At 42.6% G+C, this 16,404-nt stretch overlaps 1 protein-coding gene across 2 annotated transcripts in view; it reads right to left on the reverse strand.

Moving 5' to 3' along the window:
* Positions 1-13,810, reverse strand: part of LOC116943056 (uncharacterized) — a 50,397-nt gene extending 36,587 nt beyond the window's left edge. The window contains exons 1-8 of one of the 2 annotated variants that reach the window (XM_032955692.2): positions 13,551-13,810; positions 11,600-11,682; positions 9,471-9,547; positions 6,625-6,704; positions 6,176-6,256; positions 5,275-5,365; positions 4,199-4,313; positions 960-1,105 (exon numbers count right to left, since the gene is read on the reverse strand). In XM_032955692.2, the coding sequence (XP_032811583.1) occupies positions 960-1,105; positions 4,199-4,313; positions 5,275-5,365; positions 6,176-6,256; positions 6,625-6,704; positions 9,471-9,547; positions 11,600-11,682; positions 13,551-13,589 (712 nt within the window). In that variant the 5' untranslated portion in view covers positions 13,590-13,810. The other variant, XM_076067371.1, reaches the window with a different exon arrangement.
* Between the last annotated feature and the right edge of the window lie 2,594 nt (positions 13,811-16,404).

The raw sequence follows: 16,404 nt of genomic DNA on the forward strand, positions 1-16,404 counted from the left end.
CGTTCATTGTAGCTCTGTCGTCCCAACAGGTTTGTTCCTTTCACCTGAAGAAGGCCACTTGTGTTGTGGCCGAAACGTTGTGAGAATTTTATTGCTTTATTTTATTATTTTATTCTCATTCTACGTGACTTTACCGAAAGAACCAAAGAAGATGTAACATCCATAATATAGGTTTTTTTGGTTAGATCGCGCAAATATAAATGTGTCGTTAAACCCTCCACCACCCGACATAGCTTTAAGAAATACAACAATGGGACCTCATTAAGGCATCAGATCATCAGAAAGGTGACAAACGAGAGGGGGTCGTTCAGTCCACATCGCTCATTTGGGAAGAAAACCAGACAAGTCAGAAGGCAGCCAGAAATTGTTACTACCCACAATTGCCCAATCTATGTGGTCTGCCAGAAGGTGGCAATGTTGCCATATATAATCCCAATTGAGAAATTTGAGGGTAAAATTAAGGTAAATACACCTGCAGTATTAACCTGGCAGCCAATGAACCTCTGGAACAAGCGATGAATGTGCTATGGCTAGGATATGTCACTGCCAATGTTAGAAAGCAGACAGTCAGGTGGGGTCTGAAGAGTTAATATACGTATATAATGAAGGGAAACATTTCATCAGCATGTTTTTTTCACGAAAATTTGTTTTACATAGGGAAGCCACACAAAGTCTCAAAACTGCTTTAGAAGTGTCCAGGCCAAGTTTTCACAGGAGAGTAACGATTGCTACATGTTTCCCAATTAAGTGATTCGGAATATTTCAAATGTGGCAAATTTGGACCGTGACCCCGGCACACTAGGCAATTGTGATGAATAACTTCAAATCTAAACACATGAATGTTCAAACACAAACTCTGCTTCAGGTTGTTGCCCTTCCTCTGCACCTCCGATGAGCAGTTGGCTACTACGTGCTGTACAAAAGAAGTTCAACATACACACATATTCAAAGAGAGATACCTCTGTCAATCACCAGCTGCTGGTGTGCTGACAGCTCAGCCTCCAGCTGCTCACAGGCTTTCCTCTCTCTCCACACCTGCTCCTGCAGCTTCAGTACCTGCTGCACTTGGCTCTTTTTGAAGAAATCCTGCAATGGTGTGGCAGGCCTGCCAGAAAACAAAGCACATGCCATCTTAACACCAGCTTATTTTATACCTATTCCATACAATTTAAATGCATAAAGCATCGACATGCAGCCACTATACTGCACATTCTCACAAAATAATAATTAGCATTGTTGTAAAGAATATACTGCAAATCTTGACTTAAAGCTTTCGCGACTACAGGAATTCATATTCTTTGGGTCTTTCGGTAAAGTCACGCAGATAGGTTCATAGAAAATAACAAAAAACTACGACGTTTCGATCGCAACACAAGCGATCATCATCAGGAAAAGGGGGTTAGCTTCTAAAGGCAAACTGTTTATAAAGGTTTGAAATGGGCGTAGCCCAAATGTCAGCAGCATGGGCGGGGCAGCTAATGTTAATGTGAGTGATGGACGGCGACTGCGACGGTGGTGGGTTTTCCACCAATTGTAGGGCTGCCAGGTTAAAAATTAGCATGTTAATGTAAGATCGGTGAGCGGCCTCCACGGCGAACGCACTGAGGTGGCAATGTTAATGTGAGAGATTAGAATGTTAATGGGAGATCGCAGAGCCGCCGCCTCCTCTAGGTCGGTGCGCGAAGGTGATTTAGCTATTTCAATGCTAAATTCTCCTGTTTGATTTGTACTAGGTGCCTCTGTGGATGTGTAGGCTTTGACTTTAACATAGCTATTTCTATGACCAGTCACAAGCTAATCACTTAGTTATTGCCCTTGTTGGCTGAGAGGATGACGATGTCATCTCTATTCTTAGCTCTTTCGGTAAAGTCATGTCATCTCTCTTTTTTAATTGTGAAAGCTCAAAGCGCTCATCCTTACTGATGTTGCTAATAGGTGTCTTATGTTTCGATTTAAAGCTTTCGTGACTGCAATGATTCATCTTCTTTGGTTCTTTCGGTAAAGTCACGTAGAATGAGAATAAAATAATAAATTGATAAAATAAAATAACACAATAATATTCTCACGACGTTTCGGCCACAACACAAGCGGCGTTCATCAGGTGAAGGGACGAGACTGTCTGGTAGGACAGCGCTGTCCTACCAGAGAGTCTCGTCCCTTCACCTGATGAAGGCCGCTTGTGTTGTGGCCGAAACGTCGTGAGAATATTATTGTGTTATTTTATTTTATCAATTTATTATTTTATTCTCATTCTACGTGACTTTACCGAAAGAACCAAAGAAGGTGTCTTAGCGTTTTTGAGGATTACAGTGATTTCCGATCTTGCCATGTCTGCAGTAATGTGTCCCAAACCCTTAACGGCTACATCAACCTGGGCAATGATATCATCAACTGGGATGTGTTTAGGGGTGACTGCGAAATTCAACCCTTTAGCTAACACCGATTTTAGGCTGTCGGAAATTAGACTGTTGCTCTGATTGATAACAATCTTGTCAACTTCTAACTTTCTAACATGTGGATCTGGCCTCTTCTTGGAAAGGAGGTTGAACTTGGAAATCAGGTTATCTTTGCATTTAGCTGACATTGTGGCAGCTGAAGAGGCTGTCCTGTTGTCTAAATGTTCCCAATCAGATGTAGATCATCTGATTGGGAACTATCAGATTGTCTAAATCTGCCATACATAGCAGGGGTAACCAAAAATAATTCCTAAATCATGAACAAACACAAGATCCAGGTCCGATTTAACACAGTACATAAAATTCGTGATCTGAACCCATTTGTGAAGGACAAGATTCCTGACATGCAATATCCCGGCATCTACAAACTAAGCTGTATCTGCGGCAGCAGTTACATTGGGGAAACTAAGTGACATGTCTCGGACCGTATTCGTGAACATAAGGTAGATCTGAAACACGGTAGGACCAATAACTCGGCCGTGGCTGATCATTGTTTTAATGCGGTGGGCTCACACGAAATGTATTTCTCTAAGACGAAGGTACTTTGCAAACCCACTGGCTATCAACAAAGATTCGTTCATGAAGCGATCCATATATACAGACACAAATTCAACCGAGAAGATAGGTAATAACTGAGCAAACATTGGAAGGACGTTATCAATCAGTTTAAGTCATAACTGGCTGTGATGTTCACATCCTACCACCTTCCAATGTTAGTTGTTATTTTCGGCTCTCCGATTTGACATTAACAGGTTAAATTTCTCACACAGCCACCTTCGCGCGCCAACCTAAAGGTTGCGGCTCTGCGATCTTCCATTAACATTCTAATATCTCACATTAACATGCTAATCTCTCACATTAACATGCTAATCTCTCACATTAACATAGCCACCTCAGCGCGCTCGCCGTGGAGGCTGCTCACCGATCTTACATTAACATGCTAATTTTTACCTGGCAGCCCTTCAATTGGTGCAAAATCCACCACCGTCGCAGTCGCCGTCCACCACTCACATTAACAATAGCTACCCCGCCCATGCTGCTGACATTTGGGCTACACCCATTTATAACCTTTATAAACAGTTTGCATTTAGAAGCTAACCCCCTTTTCCTAATGACGACCGCTTGTGTTGCGATCAAAACTTCGGAGTTTTTTGCTATTTTCTTTGAACCTATCTACGTGACTTTACCGAAAGACCCAAATAATAATAATATACTGTAAGTAGAACATAAAGAAGCAGATAATTAAGTGACTTCTTGACTCTTCTGATGAGACACTGAATGTCAAAAGAGGTCCCGAATTTCCATCGTATTGAATCAATGCTACTAAAATGATGCACTCCCGGAAGTCCATGTGGCTAATGAGATGTGTTAAAATTATTACATTTATGTGGAGGGTCACATGAGGGAAGGTTAGTTCTGTACATATTATATCTCCTTCCTAAAATGTGTCCTTCCTAATATTTAGTTTAGCAAACTTTAACATTCATAAAAACTAAAGTGCATGCTTTGTTCTAACTCTTAAATGACCTGTTTTAAATGTACCATATTTTAAGTAATAATAAGACTTTGCAAAAAAAGTTGCATGGGAATTAAATAAAAAGGTGTGCTTTTTTAATCAAAATAATTCACCCGGATTCATGCCTTGAGATGGACATATTGTTTGCGTGTCCAGATTCGATATATTTGATTGAATGTGGGCTTTGTTAAAAGGGAATTTCTGTTAATTACAAACTCATACTTACGAAGTTTTGGATGGTGCGTGCTGCAGCATATGTCTGGTTTTGTTTCGCAAGGGAGTGACAGTAGCATACGTATCCTCTGCCTCCTGAAACGACTCCATCAGTCCCATCGCTGGTGCTGACAATGGACAGTCACATGCATAAATAATATCAACTGCACTTAAAATTTCACGATGCAAGATAACAAGTTGAAAAAGTGGGTTTTTAGTCACTATGCCCCGCACCCACTGGAACTCCCTACCCAAGCAACTCAGCCTGGTTGCAATGCTCTCTCTGCTCAAAATCTTCCTCTTCAGCCCCATGCCTTCACAACCCCTTCATTGCCTCCGTTCCCTCCTTCTCTTGAAAATTCGTGTTGGATACAACCATATTTGAAAATGTGATTTGTAATTTTGATCCTTACCCATGTATCGATATTTACATTTTAATGTGCAATTTTAGAGGGACTGTTTATTGTCTTCGTGTGGTCTGGGAATGTTTTTGTAGTTGCTTTGCTGCCTTGCCCAAGCTTGCATTTAGTGTTGAAAAATCGGCAGGAATTGATGTACTTACGCAATTTGTACTTACTGTAGTTCTATTTCTTATTTTTAGTCACTTGCTTACCTTTCCTATACTTTGTATTGTTTGTTGTTGTAACTTTATTACCCACCCCGACTGGACATCTGTGAAAGAGCTTCATTGCTCATCAGATTCTTCCAGGATAAATATTCTGATTCTGAGTAGGTGCAAGTGCCTGATTGAGGAATAGTGAATCTACACAAATTAACTTTCTCAAGCCCTCTCGTCGTGGCTAGCAGACCTCAACATTAGCATATAGCTCCTGAACATATTGATATATGCTGGAATAGTGGGTGAGCAGGTGAGTAGCTGGGGGTCTGTGAATAGATGAGCGAGCAAGTGAATCGCTTCCATTTTCTTCTTCCCTAGCTCAGTCGCTCCCATTCCCTCGAGTGTTCCTCCTCTGTATTCCTGCACAGAGATGTTCGTTTCTTTATGGGCGTGCACGATAATTGTAAGATGTGGGAATGTTGGAGGTATCTTTATTTAAATATGCAGATACTGTCAAAATTTCCACTTACCTACAGAATGCAGAAGATATTCCAAGTCATCTGCCAAGTTGTTTGAATCCTTGTTATCGACCAGAAACTGCATTATTTCTCTCAACTCATTCTGTATATTACAAAAATAAAATCACCACTCAGAAGCTAGAACATGTTTATACAATCAAATTGTTACTGTTTCCTGAGGTTGACTCAGTGGTAGAGCAAGTGGCTCACAATCAGAAGGATGCAAGTCCAAATCCTGGTTTGGGGGGTTTACTCTGCCCATCATTCCTCTGGGGTTCATAAAAATTAATACCACTTTGTGGTAAAATAATCAGTGGTTATCGACTCGCCCCTCACCATAAGAATGCGGGATTTCTGCCACTGGGCCAGACCTCTAAATGGAAGAGGGGCACCGTCTCAATGCTCACTGGAACAGGTAACCAATTTGACTTTTATTGCATTCAAGTAGAATAAATTGAGGCACATAGCCTTTATGTCAATATACAAGCGTTTGGTAAAAATAATACCATTAAAATATAAATGTATGGAACAACGTAAAACGGTATTAAAGGAGCAGCCCTGAAATTGCGTGTTCAAGGGACTGCTGCAAAATAAGCTTCCAGGTTGACCAGATGTACTGGAATGGGTAGCCATAGCCACAATTTACCCCACCACACACGACCTACTAATCGACTGCGGTGCTCCCATTTATACCACTAGGTAGAGAGGCAGTGGGGGTGGCGTTTTCAGTGATTTGCCCCATTACTTAAACTGCCGTGCCAAAAGATGTAATAGAATAGGTGAAGTCTGGATGACATGTCCGGTGTGCTAACCATTACACCACTTTGACAGCTTCCATAAAACAACGTGCCTCAGGCAAAAATGGGTTTTTCAATGGCGATTATTACAGATGGAGAAGGCAACTGTTCAGCACCTGTGTGTGGAGTGATAGCGTCTCCATTTTGAGCTGCACCTCGGGATCTGTCATCAAGAAGAACAGGAAGGCCACTGCCAACTGCCAACCACAACACATGGCATACAACATGGGATACATGAGGGGGGGGGTCTTTTAAAACATGTGCACAAAACCCACACTATGTTCAACCAGGTAAGAACTAGAGAGACCAGGAGGTGTCTCAGACTGAACACACACCTTGAAGTAGGGTATGTAGTGCAGAAAATAGAAATCGAAGTAAAAACAACTAAAACATTTTTAGTTAATGTGTTGACTAAATACTGGCATGAAGCAAAAAACGTTTGGCTTCAGAGTGGCAGGCTGAGATGGATGAAACTATTGTTTTTGCTTCATCATCTATGTTCATCCAAGCAATAACAATGACACCTTGTGAACATTACTGTCTGGCATTGTGAGAGGCCTCTTACCTTAGCCAGCTCCATGTCAGAGGCACTCCGGGTCAGCAGCTCACTCCAATCCACCACCGAACCCATCACAGCTTGCCGCTCTGAAGCCACACGAATGACATCCATATCACACAGGCTTATACACAACTGTCATAGGCGCCTTGTAACATTAGTGGAAGGCACCTTACAAATAAATGTAAATTATTAATACATGATTGACCAGCTGCATATTTTTCCTGTGTTATCAAACCATTTTGTTAAATCTTAAAATTCACTTGCACAACATTTACAGATTTTACAGCTACAGTACATTCTCTATAAAGTGCCAGTGTACACCACTTAATTATTTATGTATTTATCTACATGTTTTATTGGGTGTGATATGCAAAAGATTAATAATTGACGCATAAATTATACATTTAAAATAATTGTGCCATTACATGTGTAGTGACGTATATTGGGTCACTACGGCGTTTAGCTCCAGCTACTGATAAGAAGTGTTAGAGAGCCTCTCGCTGGCACCAGGGTATGTTACGGCATGGAAAGGGGGCTCTAGGGGGCATAGTTCTGGTGACCGTTAAGAAAGGGGGCAGAGAGGATGTGACAGGTGGTTGAACCCGAGAGGGAAAGGTGGTGTGGGCCCAGAACCTTCTGGGAAGATCGAGGAGGCGGAGCCGACGGCAGGAGAGGCCACGCTCAGGGGATAAAAAGGGGGCCCTGAGAGCCGAGGGGGGCTATCTGCAGGAATGGGACTCGCCGTGCTACACCTCTTCGCTCTTCGATCGTCACGTTCAGCCTCGTGGGTCAGGCAGTATGTTAACTGACTGACCCGGTAATGTAGTTACCCCGTTGTGGTTTATGTAAGTGCCTTGTTGGGGTCGAGAAATAAACGTGTTGCCTCCAAGTCAAGTGTGTGCCTCCGTGGAACCCACTACACATGTGAGCAATGTGCGTGTCAATTTACATCATGGACACCCTTGCAAACGAGATGTACCATCTCAAGGGATTTCCAAGATTAAATATTTTCATGAATAAAAATACATGTGACTGAGTTGACATGCTGTACAAGGGGTAACAAACTGTGCTTATCTTACACTTGTGTAATGTAGCTCTCAGAAACACGGTCTTGTCTTTCTGTATATTTATTATGAATAAAGTCCACTAACAACTCAACGAGTAACCACGAGTGACTATATACATTTGGCTAGTTAGACGACTCTATTCTGAGACAATATTGCTTCTAGTCTCAAGACAACTCGCAGACGATGGAGACGACCCGTTCCAAGGTGACGACGACGATGGCAATTCCCCACACCAACAGCCACCAGCTCGTGCCGGTTCTTATGCCTCGCCCGTTCTGGCCACGCCCCTATTCTCGAATTCTCCTCGCCACACCTGCTTTGTCAATAACTGCCCCAATTACACTTCCCCCGCCATTGGATCCCGTGCTCCCCCTCACGTGACCCTGTGAACGTTTGTCTCATCAATCGTCATTAGCACGTCCATCAGTAGCTATGGTCCCAGGGAACCATATTGTCCCACTATCGCTCCGTACTGACTTTACACTTGCATTGCTAATGAGAGCGCCAACGCCTGGATTTCAGGGGGGCGTATATTAATTATACAGTCCATGCTTATCCATAGTGGGGTTTACATCTGGGGGAAAGGTAAGAGGTGGTTCCACCAGGGAAGACTCTGAAACGTCCGGGAAGGTTCCAGGAGAGATGTGGCCAGAGGCAGGGCTTAGTATCGGGAGGGGGATATAAGCGGGACAAAGAGGAACGCAAAGAGTCGGTGCTGAAGACTGAAGAGGAGCCTCGCCGCTGCTGCCCCGCCATCTCCATCGACCATGTGGCGGCTCGTCCTCCAGCCGCTCCCTAGCGCACCGTCAGCCAGCGGTGCGTTGGAGAGCGCAGGGTGAGCGCCACGTGGCGCGGGGCAGCGTAGCCACACGAAGAGTGGACGTCCGCAAGAGAAAGAGACACGTGGCTGTACCGAGCTTTGTTTGAATAAACAACCGAAGTTACTTACCGTGTCGGAGACCACTCATTACACTATGAATATCTACATTACCACAAATATTATCACATATCACAAAGCATAGCAAAACACCTATTATCCATCTGTTCTTAAAATGTGACACCAAACACACGTACAATGTAATTTTCCTGCCAAATGCATTGATTTACTTGAATCTATTTGTATGAATATTACATAGAATGACACAGGGAGCATTATCAGCATCGCCATATATCACAATTTTAGCTGGTTTAAACACATCAAAATGACAAAATCCAAGCTCCAAAAGCCACAACTTACAGGAATCTGCGAAGTACATTAATTCACAGATTACTCCCAATTTTCTACTCCATCCTTAAACCACGGCACACTGCATCGGCAGCGTCAGCAGAGTAGCATGTATTTTCATTTCAATTAGTGTATAGCATTAGGAATTTCAAATGAGGTTGCCGGCTGTTTTGCAATGTGCTTAAGGGTTTAAACAGTGGAGCTTACAGATGGAATCGCTGAGCTACAGGAGCCATGATATGGTCCCCCCATATCACCAGATTATTGGAGTTCTGTTCTAAAGCAATACAGAAGCTCCAACGAGGGAGAAGATACGTGGAGGCTGTGGCACACAGCATCTGTAGCAAGCCTAAGTGATCAGAACCAAATCCTCACGTATGGCCCAAGATATAATTAACTGCAATTGGCATGAGTTTAACTTTCTAAATATTCTAGAGATGAGACATAACACTATATACTATTGACTAAAATTTTCAACATTAAAGCTAGGAGGGTCTTATTGGCGTTTTGGGCATAAACAATACAAGTAACATTGGGATAATATTATTGAGATAGCTTACTTTTCAAAAAGGTAGAGACGAATGTAACTTTCTTTTCGTGAGAGTCCTCCACAGAGCTAACATCTGTGCCATTGTTTCTGTTGAAAGAATAACGGTGATAAAATAAATTAAAAACGTATAAGACAAAAATATAATGAAACTAGCTGTATTACCCGGCTTCGCCCGGGACTTGGATTCACCACGACCTTTGTCTCCCCAGTGGTGATGTTGACAAACCACACCAGTTACTCGTTTGAGGCTGAGTCGACCTAGGGGAGGCCCAGGACTGGTTAAAATAATCTTCACCGGTGGTGGCCATGAGCGGGAATCGAACTCGGTTCGCCGGGTTCGTAGCGCAGCGCACTAACCACTACACGCTTACACATGTGCAGGTCACATGACAGATTTGACGTTATACATAATATATGCATTATTGAGCTCCCCCCCTCCAAAAAATGTGTATTTTTTATCATTTTTGCATGGTGTACAGTCTGGAAAGTACCCAAATGGCAAATTTCAAGTTTGTTGCATGTCGGGAAGTACGCTAAACATTTTGAACAGACACATAATCACAACTTTGTCTTTCATATATATGGAGATATAAATTCCCTGCTCAAGACCTCTACATGCTGTGTCAGACATGAGGGTAGCTTGAGCATTCTTCACCATGCTGATCAGTGCGGGTTATTGAAGGGGCACTCAGGAACAGTTCAAATAGTATTCACCGCGAATGTTCAAAGTCAAGGTGCCTCACTTCTCTCAACCAGCTTAAAAGACGCTGCGAATATTAGGAGCGTTCATTGTAGCTCTGTCATCCCGACAGGTTTGTTCTTTTCACCTGAAGAAGGCCACTTGTGTTGTGGCCGAAACGTCGTGAGAATTTTATTGTTTTATTTTATTATTTTATTCTCATTCTACGTGACTTTACCGAAAGAACCAAAGAAGATTAATCCTTGCAGTCACGAAAGCTTTAAATCGAAATTTGCTTGCTAGTTCAGCGCAGTGCACTCTACCAGCAATATAATAAACTTAAACACTATGACAGACCACTCATCTTGAAATAGAAATAGAACTATAATGCTAAAGAGACAAAACTGAACATTCAACCCAAAAGCATAGATGCAACAAAAGTATACCTACTGCCTCTATTACAAAGCGTGCATCTTGAAAACGTATGAAAATATTGATATACAATTCATATTCTTTGGATCTTTAGGTAGTCACGTAGATAGAAGAAAAATAATAAAATAATAAAGTTTGTAAAAATAATACATGAAATAGAAAACAAAAAACCACTAACGTAGACTGTAGCCTGGTTCTTAATTGGAGTGACTGTACTGACAGTCTATAATGTAGACTGTAGCCTGGTTATTAAGTTTGGTGAGTGTACTGGCAGTCTATAATGTAGACTGTGAAACTGTTCTTAACCTGGGTGAGTATACTGGCAGCCTACATTATAGACTGCTGAAAGAACCAAAGAATATGTATTCCTGCAGTCACGAAACTTTTAAGTCAAAAAATTATATACAATTTGCTCTTCAGTGACTGGTGCCATATTTTCATTATTTTTTCTAACAGCAATCCCTCACTTATAACGTGTTCTCACAAAGCGTTTTCGCTATTACGCAGTTCTTCCATGAGGGAACAATTTTCCCACAACGCTGCGGCGTAACCTCCGTTATTTGTCCCGCCCTCTTACTGGGCATGCATACAACTTAATTCACCAACCTTTATCGTTATATTATTAAGGGGAACATTATTTCCGCTTTACACGTTTTTAGCTTAACACAGCACTTTTCAGGAACACATTTACCACTTTAAACGAGGACTAACTGGACTATATAATCAAGGATGCCACTTATGTTTAATTTAAAAATATCTATTTGTTTGAAGGGTTTTTTTTAAAATGAGCTCTGTTGCAGCTAATATGATTCATGTGCACAATGTTTTATTTACACATTTCTCCCCAATTAAATTAAATACCTTCAATGGACATTTACTCTTCCCAGAATTTCAAGATATGAAACTGAAGGCTCGCAACAGCCAGTAATGTCCTTACTTTGGTGGCATTCAAGCACTACTATGTAATACACGAATTTCATCAAACGAAGGCATGCACACAATAACTAGCTTTACATAAAAGTACTTACAGCTTTTCAACAAGACTTAAAAATAATCTGAAGTCTTGCAGCTCTGAGAGCACTTCTGTCCGTGAAACGTCCAGACAGTTTATCTGTGAAACCAAGGTTATACGGCAGCATTTTTAATGAACACATCAAAACCACATGGCAGATGCAGACACATTCTCCAGAAATGGATAATGAAAGACTTGAGATTGCTCAATCATCGACCAAACCGGTAACCACAATGTAAATCACCTAAAGAGGTACACTTATTCAATTAACCAAGACCATTAAGGCGCCACGGTGGCGAGATGTTAACTACCTCGCTTGGTTTATAAGAGGTCGTGGGTTTGATCCCGATCATGACGCCTGTTGACGTGTCTCTCTCCCCGTGGTCGTGTGGATTTTTCTCCGGGTCCTCCGGTTTTCCCTCCGCAGTTGGAATCACGCGTTTAGAGTATTTGGCTGCTATAAATGTCTACATGATAAGCCACTTCGTTGAGCGATCATTTGTGGCAAGATCTCTTCTGAAAAAGAGCTATATATGTCAATGGGCCTTACCTGGTAAGATAATAAATAGTTTTTATAGTCTAGTTTTCACTTTTAAAAACTCAATATTTTAACATTTACTTTGAACACAAATGTGTTCATTTAGTAACACATATATAGTATTACAGGGTTGCTTATATACCATTTTTTTTAAAAATCTGTACATTAAGAAACATTTTAATATCTAATTATTATCAGGCCTCATGGTGTAAAGTGCTGTCTCGAACTCGAATCCACCATCTTTTTGGCCTCTACGTGCTAGATAAAGGGCAGTGTCCAAAACGCTGCCGATTTTATATTTTCATATGAATGCAGTGTTATTGGCGGATGTGGAGTTCTTTGTTTGTACTTGTGCACCACTGCCAAATCAGTACTGTATCACCAATTGACCTCTAGCAATATGAAAGACCCAACACAGAAGATCCCTTTGATCTTCCATGAAGCTCGTGGTCTACCCTAAACCACATCCAAACAAATCACAGCAGATGCGGATACCTGATGCACAAATGCAAAACAAATACAAATCCAGTGTACGAGTGTGAGCATCCAGAACAGACCCTACAACATATAACGATTAGATGCCCGGTCCACAAATAGAGACATCACACCATAAATTCTGCTGCCCCTGACAGGTTGTCTGGCAGTTGTTGCTCTGCATCTACATCAGCCATTCGAAAGAAGACCTCTAGCAATGCAGAAAATAACTCACGTACAAATTGTGATATTAAATCTCACGGACCACTGTAGCAGAATTCCAGCGAATACATAAAATACCTTTCGTTAGCGGACTACAAATACAACATCTATAATACAGGTTTGTTGGGTGAGATCGCATGAATATCAATGTATCGTTCAACCCGCCACCAACCGACATAGCCAATTACTAAGGTTTGTCACGTAAACATGACATGCCAATTCGTTACTAGTACAGCACACCGGTGTGTTGCAGAGTAAAGCGACATTTACAATCGGAATACGACGTTTTGCAAGTATTTGCAACTAGGACGCTAGGTGTGTTGTACTAGTCACGAATGAACACGTTTTGTTTACTTGACAAACGTTACTATTTGGTTGTCGGGTGGTGGCGGGTTTAACGACATTTATCTTTACGCGATCTAACCCAAAAACTTGTATCATGGATATTGGTCGCGAAAATCTACGAGTTAAACCAGATACAGTACAACAAACATCGTTACGTCTATCAGCCCAGTGGCCTTCGAGGCGCGCTAACAGCAGCATTTATATAACTCCTAACCGATTTCGTGTATAAACGTATCATGTATATGTTCCTATATACGTGGCAATCGACACACTTTCAAACATGAATTCCCATCTCAAGATATTATCCCATAAACTATCTAAACATTTTAACACGTAATCATTATCCCATTCCACATCCCCAGGGTGAAAAGGGAAGACGCTTACTCACCCAGTCCAGCAGGGCCGAGCACTTCGCCTGCGCCAGCATGTCGGCGCAGTCGGCGAGAAAACGTGACACGAAAAAACACGACCCTGATAACACCGAGACTGACCCCTGATGCACCGGGACTGACCCTGATGCACCGGGACTGACCCTACTACACCGGGAGCGACTCCGCTGCCCCCCGACAGCCGCCGCCTTTCTCGCTCTTGCCACTTGAGATTCAAACTGAGCTCGCCCGTTAACCCGGAAGCGCTGGTCTCACTCTTATTGGCTCCTGATTGACCAATGGCACTCAGCATCATATCGATTCAGAATCGAGCTCATCTCCATATATGCAAGGCAAAATTTCGATTTAAAGCTTTCGTGACTGCAATGATTCATCTTCTTTGGTTCTTTCGGTACAGATGCTTACTTGAAACCGGATTCCCACCACCATCCATCCCAGAAGAACTGCCTCATCAAGACTCTATACCATAGAGCCCAATGCATTTCCGACCAGGAACACATTACCAGTGAACTCAAACACGTACACCAGGCTCTCAGGGCTAATGGCTACTCCGACTACACAATCCGCAAAGCCATCACTCCAGTCATGAAGAAGGATCCTCTTGTGGAGCCACTCAAAACCATCACCTTACCCTACATTGCAGGGGTCACTAAAAAGATCTCCAAAATCCTGAATAAACACAAGATCCAGGTCCGATTCAACACAGTACACAAAATCCGTGATTTAGTTCCATCTGTAAAAGATGCTCTTCCAGACATACAGTACCCGGGCGTTTACAAACTAAAGTGCCTCTGTGGTAGTAGCTACATTGGAGAAACCAAAAGACATATCTCGGATCGCATCCGCGAACATAAAGCAGACTTGAAACACGGTAAGACGAACTCCTCTGCCGTGGCAGATCACTGTTACAATTCAGTGGGCTCACATGACATTGACTTCTCCAAGACGGAGGTTCTTTGCAAACCAACTGGCTACCATGAGAGATTCGTTCATGAGGCCATTCACATATACAAGCACAGAGACAATTTCAACCGAGAAGATGGATTCAGGCTCAGTAACCACTGGAAAGATGTGTTAAATCATTTCTGTTCTTAATTAATTGTAATTTTACGATGACCTTCAGACCGCAGCTCTTTCGCCAGCATTGCCTCTTAATACCTCTCACACCACGGTTAATGGTATGGTTTACAACATGGAGTATACTAGGGCTTCGCAGCTGTCTCTCTCCCCCTCCTCTGTTCCGACCATGGACGAACTCGTCCGTCTGAACGGGGCCCGTAGCTATCCGTGGTACGGAAATTTGAGGGTAAGAATCCACCCATTTTTTCGCCATATAGCATTGTGTTATATAACGACTTATGGTTGGTAGCTTAGCTGATTGGAGAATATAGAGTTTATTGATAACATGAAGGTAATTTATATTTTAGTTTTTATTGGTTCACTATATAGTACTGTGAATAGCTCAGATTTGTAGTCATTTCTGTGACCAGTCACTAGCAAATCACCCAGTTATTTCCATGCTAAATTCGCCTAGTTATTTCAATGCTAAATTCTCCTGTTTTGATTTGTACTAAGTGCCTCGGTGAATGTGTATGCTCTGACTTCAACGTAACTATTTCTGTAGCAGTTACAAGCGAATGCCTTAATTTAGCTATTTAAATGCTAAATTCTATGCTAATTCCTTTTAACAATGGGTGCCTCTGCGGATGTGTATGCTTTAACTTTTAACATAGCTATTTCTGTGACCAGTCACAAGCTAATCATTCAGCCTTTTCAATGCTAAATTTTATGCTAATTCCTTCGTCAAGGCTCTTTGTTCCTCTCACACAGCTTAAAAGCCGTGATCTGAACGTGGCTCTCTCACTCCAGCGCTGTCCTACCAGACAGTCTCGCTCCCTTCACCTGATGAAGGCCGCTTGTGTTGTGGCCGAAACGTCGTGAGAATATTATTGTTATTTTATTTTATCAATTTATTATTTTATTCTCATTCTACGTGACTTTACCGAAAGAACCAAAGAAGATGCAAGGCAAAGTTCATATTCTTGTTTCTTTCGGTAAAGTCACGTAGAAGGGAAACAATAAAATAATAAAAATATAAAACAATAAAATTCTCACGACGTTTCGACTGCAACACAATCATCATCAGGTGTGAAAAGCACTGTGGCTGTGATGATGATTGTGTTGCAGTCGAAACGTCGTGAGAATTTTATTGTTTTATATTTTTATTATTCTATTGTTTCCCTTCTACGTGACTTTACCGAAAGAAACAAGAATATGAATCCCTGCAGTCACGAAAGCCTTAAATCAAAATTTAAAGGCAAAGTTGTGAATATGTGTGTCTGTTCAAAATGTTTAGCCTACTTCCCGACATGTGTAGGGGCTGATGCCCCCCCTCCCCCACGATGTGGGGGCCGATCCCCCCCTCCCTCACCACGAGCGGGGGGGGGGCGCCACGTCTACTTGGTGGGGGCTGATGCCCCCCCCTTCACTCCCCATTAGGTGGGGGCCGACCTCACCCACCACGGGCGGGGGGGCGCCACTTCCAATTGGTGGGGGCTGATGCCCTCCCCCCCACCCGCCATTGGGGGGGGGGTCAATCACCTCCTCCCCCCCTGTCCCCTCCGCGTTTGTGTCGCTCGTGCCCCCCCGCCCCATCGATCGGGTGACCCCCCCCCCGTCCCAGGGTCCTCTCTGACCGGCATAGCTAGCGGCTGGCCGACACCGCCGAGGGGTTGATTACGCGTGTGCCCCCCCCCCACTCACGTGTCCTAACCGCGTGGATTACGTAATTGTTTGACTCGCCGCTGTGTGGGGTTTAATTAATAATTTCCACTAAGCCGTTGTGTCAGCAAG

Source organism: Petromyzon marinus, chromosome 16 (assembly GCF_048934315.1).
Source record: "Petromyzon marinus isolate PM22_M1 ecotype Great Lakes invasive population chromosome 16, UKy_Petmar_22M1.pri1.0, whole genome shotgun sequence".
In the NCBI taxonomy this organism is placed as follows: domain Eukaryota; kingdom Metazoa; phylum Chordata; class Hyperoartia; order Petromyzontiformes; family Petromyzontidae; genus Petromyzon; species Petromyzon marinus.